The sequence below is a fragment of the Sciurus vulgaris genome (genome assembly GCF_902686455.1).
Source record: "Sciurus vulgaris genome assembly, chromosome: 8".
Taxonomy (NCBI): Eukaryota; Metazoa; Chordata; class Mammalia; order Rodentia; family Sciuridae; genus Sciurus; species Sciurus vulgaris.
This window is the reverse complement of record NC_136468.1, coordinates 87,658,705-87,671,523: the sequence shown is the minus strand read 5'-3', so window position 1 is coordinate 87,671,523 and position 12,819 is coordinate 87,658,705. Positions and strand designations below refer to the sequence as shown.

The 12,819-nt window shown below is 37.7% G+C and overlaps 1 protein-coding gene across 11 annotated transcripts in view; it reads right to left on the bottom strand.

Annotated features, from left to right (window-relative positions):
- The window catches only part of SNX10 (sorting nexin 10), a 92,910-nt gene that overhangs the window by 14,459 nt on the left and 65,632 nt on the right, over positions 1 to 12,819 (bottom strand). For 10 of the 11 annotated variants that reach the window (XM_079150704.1, XM_079150705.1, XM_079150703.1 and 7 more), the window contains 5 exons: positions 12,524 to 12,610; positions 8,981 to 9,081; positions 8,506 to 8,604; positions 1,055 to 1,267; positions 540 to 598 (listed from right to left, as the gene is read on the bottom strand). In XM_079150704.1, the coding sequence (XP_079006830.1) occupies positions 540 to 598; positions 1,055 to 1,267; positions 8,506 to 8,604; positions 8,981 to 9,081; positions 12,524 to 12,610 (559 nt within the window). Of the gene's footprint in view, positions 1 to 240; positions 599 to 1,054; positions 1,268 to 8,505; positions 8,605 to 8,980; positions 9,082 to 12,523; positions 12,611 to 12,819 lie in introns of those variants that run through there. The other variant, XM_079150710.1, reaches the window with a different exon arrangement.

Below are 12,819 nucleotides of genomic sequence, written 5' to 3'. Positions count from 1 at the left end.
AAAAGCAAAGTGTTTTGCCAGTGCAGGGGAGGTATCCACAAAATATCAGCCACATGTCTGAGAGAGGCAGTCTGATCTGTGCTGTTACTGTTCTCAGTGGCTGACATCACATGCGCTGTGTTTACGGGAACTGCCCCATTGACGTGGAAGGAATCTCTGGATTTTATATGTTGCCTGTTTACCTATCTTTTTGAAATTCAATAAAACCAAGTAGGTTTTTGGTTTTTTTTTTAAAAAAAAAAACACGAATCATTTCACTTGAGGGCAGGATCTTGTTTACCAATAATATTTGGCAATAAAGGACAGTATGGCATTCATAGGCTTTTAGCTTTATACAGAAGCTGGGCCAAAAGTAGACAACGTAAAAATGCACACCACTAATAGACAATCCACCATCTTTAAGAATTTAAATATCATGACAGTGAGCTTTAGGTAAGAATATATTATTAGCAAGCTTTCTTCTCTATACCTGGACACAATTTGCTATTCCTAAGACAGTAATGTTAGGATTATTTTTCAGGATTCCTGTGGAGCTGTACCTATTTTACATCCATGTGAACTGCTGTCATCACTACTGTGTCCAAGCCCAGAGGATGAACTGGAAAAGAAGAGAGGGGGAAAATAATAAAAAGAGGAAATTGGTTTTCACAACACACTCAAAGCCTGAGTAACAGAGGAGAACTTTAATTATCTCCAGTCACAAAGAGAGACAGGAAATTTGGACTTTTAATTAGCCATTTGGAGTGCAGTTGGATATTTTTTTAGCTAGATAATTTAAACGCGAATAATTCAAGTCTGACTAAATGAAAGTCACATAATCAGAATGCAGATAATTGAATTTCTACTGCATTCATTAATTCAGTGTGGAGGTGTGTGTGAAGACTAGTATGATGAGCTGTCACAGCTCAATAAAATCTCAGTCAATTAATTTTTTCATTATCTTAGTATTACATCAACAAAAAAAGCAAAGTATGTGTATATATCTATATACATGCATACGTGCACCATGTGTTATATAAATACGTATATAGTAAATCAAAACGCAAGGAAATACCTTTCTGAATCATAATCTACATCATTTTCCTTTTTTCCTTCTTCATCTTCTTCAGGGAAACGTCTGTTCATCAAGGCAAATTTGTGAATTGCTTCCTCCACCGAGTACTTGGTCTGCCCAGAAACGCAGGCCTCGATGTCCTCTGAGTTCAGATGACTCTGCAAGAAGAGGTGAAGGCTGCTATCTGAAAGCAAAAGTGCGTTCTGCAGGACTCTATGTCAAAGAAAGAAAGGAAAAATAATCGGTAAACTGGGATGGATGGATCCCGGGGAGGAAAGAGAAACCTTAGAAACACACACCACAGAAGTAATTTCTATACTGCAGGAAACTTTGCATCAATTATGACTTCTTCCCATTAAAGGGATGAAAGCATATGTTAACTTTTATTCAATTATTTGGAAATTTAGGTGAGTAAAAACATGAAGCTCATAGTTAAGAACATCTGTTAAAAGAATAACTTCAAGGACATTTCTTCAATTTAACCATCTGTTATGACCATGTGGATTAATTATGGAAATATTTTGCTTATATAGTCATAGGAATTTATTCTACTTAAAAAAATTTACTGCCAACCAGCATGTTAATTCAGGGATCTTTATTGGATAAGCTGTCATGAAACATCAAAACTTTTAACTACTATTAAAAATTATATGAGAAAGTCAATATATTTCTCAGCATGTTTTACATTTTAAAACTTTACATGTATACATACGTTCATAAGAACAAGCTTATAAGGGCCCACTGTTTTTAATATCCAAGTTTGAGTAGAAATTTCTCCAAATCTTTCAGCAGCACTGCATCTCTATATTGTCAAAATAAGTAACCAAATAAAATTGATCCCAGCCAATTTTACCATATAGAACTAAAATATAATTTTGTGCTCAGTTCATACTGATTTTCCCACATGACTGATGAAAGTTTACAAAAGTAATAAAAATTTCAACTAGTGTATCAGAAGTTCATGGAGGATTAAAAACTACCCTGAAGCAAAATCTATACATGCTCAAATTCAGACTATCAGTGAATGTGTTTTTTTTCTAAAATGCATCTCTTAGAATAGGAAGAAGTATATACTTAAACAGAAAAGGTTTTATCTTTTTAGCAAAGATTTTAATGTATGGCAGTCTAGTCTCTTAATAGTTCAATTACGGTATAATAGGAGATACTAAGATCAGATATAGGAGATAAAACCAGAACACTAAAACCTAAATATAATTTTGCCTAACATGGGATTTTTCATATAGAATAGATCATGTATTTCAGACCAAATGAACCTTACCTTATATTTTGCATGTTTAAACAAGTAATTAGAAAAATAAATCTCTCTGATCATTAATATCAATTTAGTTAAACTCCAAGGTCAGTAGAACACCAAGTCCTTTTTTTTTCAAAATAAAACAAGTATTTCTTCAAGAAGGCAAATGCATGTAGAGAAACTGAAATCTAGCCGTCCCCTTTGCTTCGACAGGTTTCCAAATGTAGTTTGAGAAAATACTCATTACTGGTCTTCTAAAACAAAAAGTAAAACTTGCGTGCTTTTTAAGAGAAAAATCTCAAGCAAAGCAGCTAAATACTTCCCCTCTCTGTGCCTTCTGCCCTGGTTCTCCCAGAAGATGACCATGTCACAGGATAAAGATTAATTTACCAAGTACAAGTAGCCAAGTAGTAAATCCCTTTTACTACTCTTCAAGATTTATTTTCTACATTTATAAATGTTTACCATTTTGTTTTAAATACTTCAAATTAAGAGAGGAGTTATATTCCAACAACCCACTAATGTGAACTTGGACTCCCTGTGAAGTTTGAGTAGAGCATTTCCTGTGGCCTCCTGTCAGTAGTTTCCTGCCAGACATAGGACAAGTAACTGTTCATAGGATTATACTCGCTGCTTTGTTTCTGTTGGAAATGTGTTTTATTTTCTTTATAAAATAATGGGTAATCTTTAAAATTGATTTTAGATGGTTTGAGGCATTGCACCACAAAAGTAATGAGCACTAATGTCAATGATATTGGACACAAATTCATTTTAGCTTTATTTCATGTCTAAAGCAATTCTACTGAGCCTTGAACTGCTCACACACTGTTATTAACTTGCTAGTAACCTAACACATGGGTACAGCAAACAAAAGTGATCAGAGTCCAGGTTGATCAGGAGCTCAAGGCTACTGTCCTTTTTTCTTGAGCTATAATTCAATTTCCAATTTTACTGTACATTAGACTCATTATTTCCCAGTGTTTTCTGCATAATACTGCCACCTAGAGGACACACTGTTGAAGAGAGAAGGGGCTGGTGGCCCTGCTCACCATAAGGGGAAGAAAGAACATGAGGTTGGGGAGGAACCTTCACACAGGCCAGTTTCAAAATCAGTGTGTCTTCAAGTCGTGGTTTTTGCTTTTGGAATCTCTTTTCTTTATGGGTAAAGGTATGTCACCATACTGCATGAGCATGGGTCTTAAATAAGAAAATCTATTTTAAATATAATTTACACTTTTTATTTTACAGTTGGATATTTCATTGTTAAATTTAAAATGAAAAATTTGTAAAGTGTTTCCCCACTGATTCAGTGAGCATGACTGGTTTGTTTATAGTAATAGTTGGTTTACCATCTAACCAAGAGTGTTGTGACTGCCACCGTCATAATACTAAATTCTGTTTTTCCCTTAGTCATGTTTGCGCCACTTTTCCACGAACAAATCTAATAGCAGAAAATCAACTTCAAACTCAATATAAAGAGTACTTTGTAAAACAGTCAATAAAATGTCATTGTTAGAAGGCCCCATAAAAATAAATATATATGATTTTCAAGCCTTTATAAAAGGAACAAAAAACAGCCTCTAGAGTTTTAAAGGAATTTCTGAAAATATATTTTCAATGAAAGTCAAAAGTTATTCCTCTCTCCATAACAACTTGAAACCAAATGAAGCAAAACCTGCTTTTTCCTTGAATTGGACACCGTTGAAAATCTGGTTTTCCTCAACATGATTTTATTAGGTGTGTTATATAGTGGTTCAGTTGGGAACAATATACAGCTACACAAAATCATTTAATCCTAACTAAAGATGTCCTGAGTCTACTGAACCCAATATAATGATATCTATGCACATCTGTACAGTGTGTGGAACGTTAGCAGTTTGATGTAGGAAAAAAAAATTTAAATCAGCCTATTTACCTCTTACCAGGAGAAAAACTTTTAAATTTTAGAAGCTCTACAACATTGAAGATATTCATGATCTGTGCTGTGGTGCCCTCTATTGAACACAAAGACTTATAAAGTGTGTGTGTGTGTGTGTGTGTAAAACTAACTGCAATGTTTCGGTGGTAGTCTTTTATTAAAAAAAAATAAATAAATAGGGGTGGGGTTGTAGCTCAGTGGTAGAATATCTGCCTAGCACTTGGGAGGCACTAGGTTCAATCCTCAGCACCACATAAAAACAAATAAATAAAGGCATTATGTCCATCTACAACTAAATATAAACATATATATTTTAAAAACTTTAAGAAATACCAAACTACAATAATCATAGGATAAATGTAGTTATATTAATAGGAGAAGTTAGTAAAAAGGGAAAGCCAGCTCCCATCCATGATATCAAAAACATGTAAAAAATTAGTCTGAATTCCATTGTTCGTAGTTGGGAGACTTACCAATGGAGTATAATAATTTTAGTCCATAACTTTCTTTTTCCTGAAACTATTACAGGTGAATTTCAATTTTATAATTAGGGGAAAGAATAAAAGAAGAAGATTATAGTCAAGCTTGAGGAAAAACAAATATGTTTGAAAAATTCCACAATCATACTGGCCAATTTTAGCTAGCAGTTTAGAGTTCTGCTAATTATAAACTTGCCAGTTCTTAGAATTAATATAATTCCTCCACCTTTCCTGTAATTTCCTCATCTAAAAAACTGAGATAAAACCCAGTTCCTAAGACAGTTATAAGTACCGAGACGAAACATATGAAATGCCAAACATGTAGCAAGTGTTAAATAAATGATATATTCTTGTTTGGCACCTAATCGAAGCAACAATTTTCTAATTCCTTTATGAAGAGAGCCTGAATTTGTACTTTGCTGTTAAATATGCACTGTTTCACAAATGACCATAAAATGAATAAAGCACATTTAATATTACCCCCAACGTAATACATAATGTGAGGGGGGGTGCGGGGGGGGGCAAGAGAAGAATGGAGGAACTTTGGACGGTGTAGAGGGAAATGGGGCGGGAGGGAGTGGGGAAAGGAAAGAGAGTGGACTGAGACAGACATTATGACCCTATGTACATGTATGATTACATGAATGGTGTGAACCTACATTGTGCACAACCATAGAAATGAAAAGTTGTACCCCATTTGTGTACAATGAATCGAAATGCAGTCTGTAAAAAATTTTAAAAAAAAATATTACCCCCACCACCACACACACACATGCAAAGAGACATTTTGGTTTGAACACATATAATGCTCCTGGTTCACAACTTCAAAACTTACAAGAAAACTCATTTTTTGGCAGGCTAGGTGGCACATGCCTGTAATCCCAGTAGCTTGGGAGACAGAGGTAGGAGGATCGAGACTTCAAAGCCAGCCTCAGCAAAAGCGAAGCACTAAGCAACTCAGTGAGACCCTGTCTCTAAATAAAATATAAAATAGGGCTGGGGATGTGGCTCAGTGGTCGAGTGCCCCTGAGTTCCATCCTCAGTACTCCCCCACAAAAAACCCTCATTTTTAAAATACACACCAAAAGTCTGCAACACAATCTTATTTCACATTTTAATGCTGTGATTCCCAGAGATCCTCTACAAATAAAGTAGGAGGTCCTTGTGGATAACTCTACTTAATGGGTAACAATACCTTAAAGGATGTGGGGCTGGGGCCGGGCTCGGTGCTGAACTGCCCAGCACATGTGGTGTCCCTAAGTGGGCTTGGGTGGGTGAATGGAAGGAGCCCAGGGCAAAGACAGGGAAGACAGCTACATGTGCACAAACCAAAGAACAGGAGTGCTGTGCATCAAAATCTGAGGGACACAGAGTTTAGGTCAGATCTGAAGCCAACTGAATGGTATCAGACTCCTTGCCCCCTACAGGTTCAAAGCATGAAGAAGCACCAGCTTTCATTTTCAACATGAAACTAATTACTCTGGAAACAAATATTCATGCACTGTAAAACAAATAACATACAAGCGAGCTGCATGATTTCACTTCTAGATGATCCAGATCCCATTTTAATGAATTGAGCCACAGCCCTGATATGTCCAAGTGCTTCCCCATTAGAAATGGAAGCTTCGAGCTTTGGCTCCATGCTGTACAGGCCACTATCCCTGGCATACAGCCGGCCCAACACAGTTACTTAACAAATATCTGATGAATGAAGGAGCCCCATAGGGTTTTCAGAGTCCTTCCTGAGCAAATCATCTGAACAGACAACCACCCTGAGGTTGGCAATGCATAGAATGTATTACCCTACTTTAGAGAAACACGAAGGAGTTAAGGGACTCAAAAGAATTAAAAGACTTTCAAAATTCTGTAGCTAAGAAAACAATCAAGAGCCAAGACTTTTGAGAGACCTAGAATCCAGCTCCTTGAGCTCCTAAATCAGTATACTTTCTATCAATGACGTCTGCAAACAGCCAAACAATGCAGTACACAAAAATGGCCTGTCCAAGCACAATTCCATGGTGGCCAAAGGATACTCCCTGGGGTCATTAATTTTAGTAGAGCAATGGTAGATGAAAAGATCGTGTTCAAAACAATTAAATGATTCCAAGTCAAAACCATGTGTCCTGTGCTTAACTAATGACAAATACAGGGACAGGTGCTGTCCTTTTATCTCAAATAAGACTATGCTACAGAAGATGAGCTGCTTCCCAGTGCTGGCCGGGATTTGGGGATTCAGCCACCCCCTCCCAATTCTCCCTGGTGGTGGCCAGGCCACAGCTTCCCTGGGGCAGCATCTGGAGTGAAGGCCGCTCCGCAAACTTGGGCTGTAGGGACCACATCTTAAGGCCATCAGCCACCTGGGCCCTGTGGAAACAATTAAAATCAGAGCTGTCCCCAAAGGGAAAAGGCAGAAAAAACTTGACCAGCTTTTTGTTCTGTCATGCTTGTGACACCAAGAAGAATACCACAGTAATGTTTTCAAAGGCCTCAGCTCCACTGATCAGTTCTCTGGTCTCTTCTCTTCATATTTATTCCTCTGGCTTCTCTTCCTTTCCCTGTTCTCCTTCAATTTATAAGCTTGACTCTTTCTGCATGTCTCTATGACCCCTTCAGAGGAAAGGCACTATGTCAATCTAATAGAAATAAATATTAATATTCATGTGCATACTTAATACCCAGACCCTTTATGAGTGAGCCATATGGGGAGAAGGCAGTATATTATTTCAGGCTAGCCCTCGGGACCTATTTAGTGAACTCAAAAGGAGATGATTTCAGATCCTGAAGCCACTAAAAAAGGATGAATGTTCAGGAGACTGAACCTACCACTAACTAGTAGTCACATGGGTCCACCCCATTTCCTTATCTATAAAAAGGGAAGTTAGAAAATAAGCTCAATGCTACTTCATGTCTAAATGCAGTAAAATAATAATTATCAATATTTAGCCATTATATGCCAGACACATTAGATGCCAGATACTACTGTGGGTGCTTTATGTTCATTAACCCAATTAATCCCCTCAATGACCTGATGAGGTAGGTTACCCCATTGTACTGATGGGAAAACCCCATCAGGCACAGGGGAGGAGAAAGACTTGCCCCAGACCCCAGCTAGTAAATGGCAGAATCAGGATTTGAACACAAGCAGCCTGGCCTCAGAATCTGTGTGCAAATCGAGGGTGACAAGGGAATGGCCTCTCTGGCATTCTGATGAGTGAGACAATGGAAATCCTAGAAGTGTGAATTCAAATAGCTCTGTGGAAGTATGGCTCTCACGGAGAAATTCAGAGCTAACCCACTGGAACTATTCAAACACCACCAATACTCCTTTACGAACATTCCCCCTAAAGGGAAAAATGAAGCCATTCCCCTCAGATCCCTGAACGGTATGAGCAGCCCACAGTAAAGATGATTTTGGCCTGTCAATCTCAAATGCTGTAAATGAAGACAATTTTAAAGATGTGCCTTTTTATAATAAAGCAATTTGTTTCTTGGCAGATTTTACCTCTGTCAGCTGAATTCCCAAGTAATTGGTATCTGCTTTACATTTTAAGCTATCATCTATTGATCCTCTGACTCAATTCATTGTTCTTTTTTAGAAGGAAAAAATGTCCCAAATATGTACCATGTGATGTGAGCCACAAGATGGTGCTCTAATACAGGCGATGAACATGTGCCACAGGCTAGCGGGTCGGGCTGGAGAGCCAACCAGCACTTCAGAAACAGGAACATCCTCCCCAGCAGTGCCAACAGACCCCTACTGCGCGCTTGCTGTCTGGCCACAGAATTTCTGTACACTTACTTTCGGAGGAAATCTTCCAAACCCTGACGACGCTGATCAACATGCTGGCGATTGTTCATGTTGAAAAACAGGTTTTTAGATGGAAGTTCTGGCAGTTGTCTTATGAAAAAGGAAAAAAAAAATTTTTTTTTTAATGACCAAATGAAGGTGACTTAGTTACAGGAATCCCTTAAAAATGAAGGAAAATCATGTGTAATAATAATTAGCACACAGCTATTACACAATATGCAGAAATCAATTAACTTTTTAAAAAAAATCTTTAAATGTTTTCCAGGTTTTTCGTGGTCAATATTTAAGAAAATTGGCAAAAACGTGGTAAATTTCAAATTCAGATGCAGTAGCCTCAAAACTAAAGCAATATATGCAATCAAGAAGCCAAAAAAATCCTCTGTCTCTTATATACTTAATACATACCAATTTCTAAATATTGACTATCATAATAAAGTTTACTCAATATGTTCTTTAAATCACTTACACCAGCAATGCATTACTTTGGAGTCTCTGCCTCAGCCACACGAATTCTCTATATCTTCTTCTTACACAGGATGTTTTCATTGTAAAACACATGCTATTAGTCTGTATAGAAAAATAGAAAAATATGATCTTCACCTGAGGAAAAAATGCTTTCCTTATATCTCATAATATGAGCCCCATATTTATTCTAGGTAGGATGTAAACCACTAAAAATATATTTAAGTTTATGCCAGTACTCTGAAATCTTGCATCTAACTCACCAACATCTCAGCCCCAAGATCAGCCAAGATGGCATGCGTGAGCAGTATTCTCCCAGGGTAGGGATGGCCCAACCACACCCTGAGTTCTGAAGGAGGCACCTGCTCACCTGTGAACATTGCCATCAAGGATGAATTTAAAAAAAAAAAAAAAATTTAACAAATCCTAAAATGTCACTGACTGGTAAGAACTCAGGCCTGTCTACTGTGTCTTAACGCCACCCACAGGGCTGGAGGAGCTGTGGTCCTTCATGAGAGTCACAGAGGTCTTCATCGCCTCCATATGACTGTCTCTAGGAATCACACAAATCACCAGGTATCCTGAAATCGCTGCTCCACTGGAGACTGGCATTTGCCTTCTCTACTAGACATGAGCGGGGGGGGGTGACCCAGGTCAAGAGGGCAGTGCAGGGCACATGCAGATGGCCATCAGCACATAGGCAGAACAGGCAGATCCAAAATCCAGTCTGGGTTCTGTTAAAGGGCAAGTCACCTGACCTTCAATTTCTTGAGTAGTGAAACAGGGATGGACTAGTGCATTATTTATTTCAGAGGGTGGTGTGAGGATCAACAAGAAGCACTGGACAAATATTATCTACTGATATTATTATTAGTTACTAGGAGTTGGTTTCCTTGTAGCTATCCTGAGACAGACTTGGAAAAGGCCACTTACTGAGTCCCCATCCTAAGCTAAGCTCTCATGCTTCTCCTTGGGGTAAATACAAGATGGGTAAATATTCTCCTTCAGGTAAAACAAGAAACTGACAAATATTTGTATCTACTGGTCCCCCAAAATACCTCTGTTCTTTATGTATATTTGTGTGAAATTCCATTTCATAATCTTTACAATTCCAAATGAGAAATTTATTTTTCTAATAAGATGTGTACTGTTTCAAAAATAATTACTCTGCTAATTAATAAGATCAGCAGTCATTTTCCTTGGGAGAGCTAAGTGATTATGTGCATTAGTTCTTAAACAGTTCCATGAAATGGGTGACATAGTACCTGATATGTCTGAACTTTATAAAGTTCAAAAAAACCTCAGGTCACAGAGAAGTTAAGAGAGTCACCTTGGGGCTGGGGCTGGAGCTCAAAAGCATGTGTGAGGCACTGGGTTTGATTTTCGGCACCACATATAAGTAAATGAATAAAGGTCTATTAACATCTAAAAAATATTTTTAAAAAAGAGATTTGCCTTCACAGCAACCACTGTTCTAAACACCATCCTTGATGACATGGCAGCAAACATGCTAGGAGTCTATGACACAATAATGTTCTGTGGGGGGCTGCAGAGCACACCAAGCTGTTCCTCAGGGATCCCAAGCAAGCAGGCTGGCTTATACCACAACTAGTGCCCTAATGAGGTCTGGGCCAATATTCTCTCGGTATCTTCTCCCCAGAGAATACCAGGCCACTGTAATGCCTGCTGACGTCTCCAGCACAGGCTGGGTCAACTTAAGACTCCCTTTAATTTCCATGCTCATAATCACTGGATGTTAGTAAACAAAAGATCCACTGCATACCTATACCTATACCAGAGTAAGATCTATCTATGAGCCCCTTCATTCGCAGGAGAGCTTCAGGAGAATATATGATGGACTATCCAGCTCTATCACCTACTAGCTTAAAATTCCAAATAAATGTTAAAATTTCAGAATCCCCTGATATTTCTTCCCTTGAGGTTAATTTAAGCAAGTCAATCACCACCTTCACTACTTGCAAAGCTCCATCAGTACAGCATCTAACAGAAGCTGTCTAGAACTCTCTATCCCCATCATCAACTTGGAATTGTATAATGGGCAGGTGCCTCTTCAGGATCACCCCATACTGAGATCACTAATTGATGAAGTTCCTCCGAATCTATTTGCTGGTTTCTGCTCTCCACCGAGTTAAGATTTGTTCGTTGTCAATTTATTAGCATTTCAGAGAAATGCTAGAATACCACAAAATCATTTGTGGAGCCCCATAATTTTGGGCTCCAGTAGAGGTTTCTGAATTCAAAGCATGTTATTCATTAGCTTTTCATTATCTTCTGAGAATAATTAAATTTCATGCCTCCCATGAACTGGGTGATAAGGACTCACAAATTTTTCAGAGGCACTAAAAAGACAACTAAAGAATTTCATTTTATTTCAAATGCTCATTGTTATTTGCTCATAATTTTCCACACAGAACACACCTCTGGTGTGAGCTTATGAATAAAATGAAAAGAAAAATATATAGCCTCACAATGGCCTACAACATAACCACTAAACACAGGCAGTTCTGAGTTTTAATTCAGTTTATTTCTTAAGTTGGAGAATTTTGAAAGGAAAAAAGAAGAAAGAAAATTTTGATGGCTGGTGTTTGGGTGTCTATATACCAACTTGGATATTTACAATGGCAAGATTAAATGATGGCTAAATTTTATTTCACTTGTGCTACGTTGTCACAGATAAATTGTGAGCCAGTTTCTATTCTCCTAAGAGAGGTATAGGCTATCTTCAAGATCAAGGGCCAATAAACCCTGGCCTGGGCCCTGTCTTTGCAAATAGTCTTATGGAACACAATTAGGCTCATTCACTCATGTACTGTGGCTGCTTCTGCCCTCCAACAGCAGAAATGGTGGCTGAATGGAACAGAGACAAATGGTCCCCAAAGCCGAAGGCAGTTACTGCCTGGCCCTTCACAGGAAATCTTTGCCGAGCCTTGTTCAAGATGATCACAGAAGACCACACACCGCAAAAATTATTCAAGAGATTACAATACAGTATTATTTCCAGACAAGGTATATCATTTCTAATTGCTTACTCCTGATGTTAATTACTCAGAACCTAGACTAAGGCAAATTAATTGCATATATTCATTTCCTACTTTCTGATTCTATGTGTAAAATATTACACCTTTTCCCAGGAACACTGTAGGCTCTCCAAACTTCAGATTTATCATCTGATATATTATCCAGAAACACATTATAACAGATCATAAAGAAAAATCATTAATGAGGTATAAATACTCTTAAGCCATGAATTTTAGATGTATTCACATCTTTACACATGAAGGCAATAAACATTAAAATATTAATATTTTTAAAAGGTACAATAAGGATTTAACTAAGCAATTTTTCAGTTTTAGGAATCATCTTACTACTTCATTTAAGACACAAGCGTTAGTTGTAATCATTCAAATTGGGTTTTTGAATTAGGAAAGCTTTTATAAATTTCAATTTTAATTATATCAGAGCATCCCATAAAACATATGTCGCCTTAAAATTTCTAATTTCCATTGACCACAGACTGCATACTTACATGGATACATATCTCATAGTCAATATATGAATGCCAAAAGTCCTCCTTCTGAATCCTAGGATCTCGGACCCAGACACTTACAAATTCCTGTAAGGGCATCACGAAGAAAAGTGTTTCAGAATCGCAAGTAAGGCTAGAAAGATCTGAGAGAAATGACTGGACACGAACAAAACTGAAAGAGCATTAGCTACGTGTGTGTCGTAGTTTAAAAAACAAGAAGTAAAGTTCATGAATCAGGCACCACAGGCAAGTTTAGAAAACACTTAGCCACAAGTGGAATTTTTAAAATAATGCAA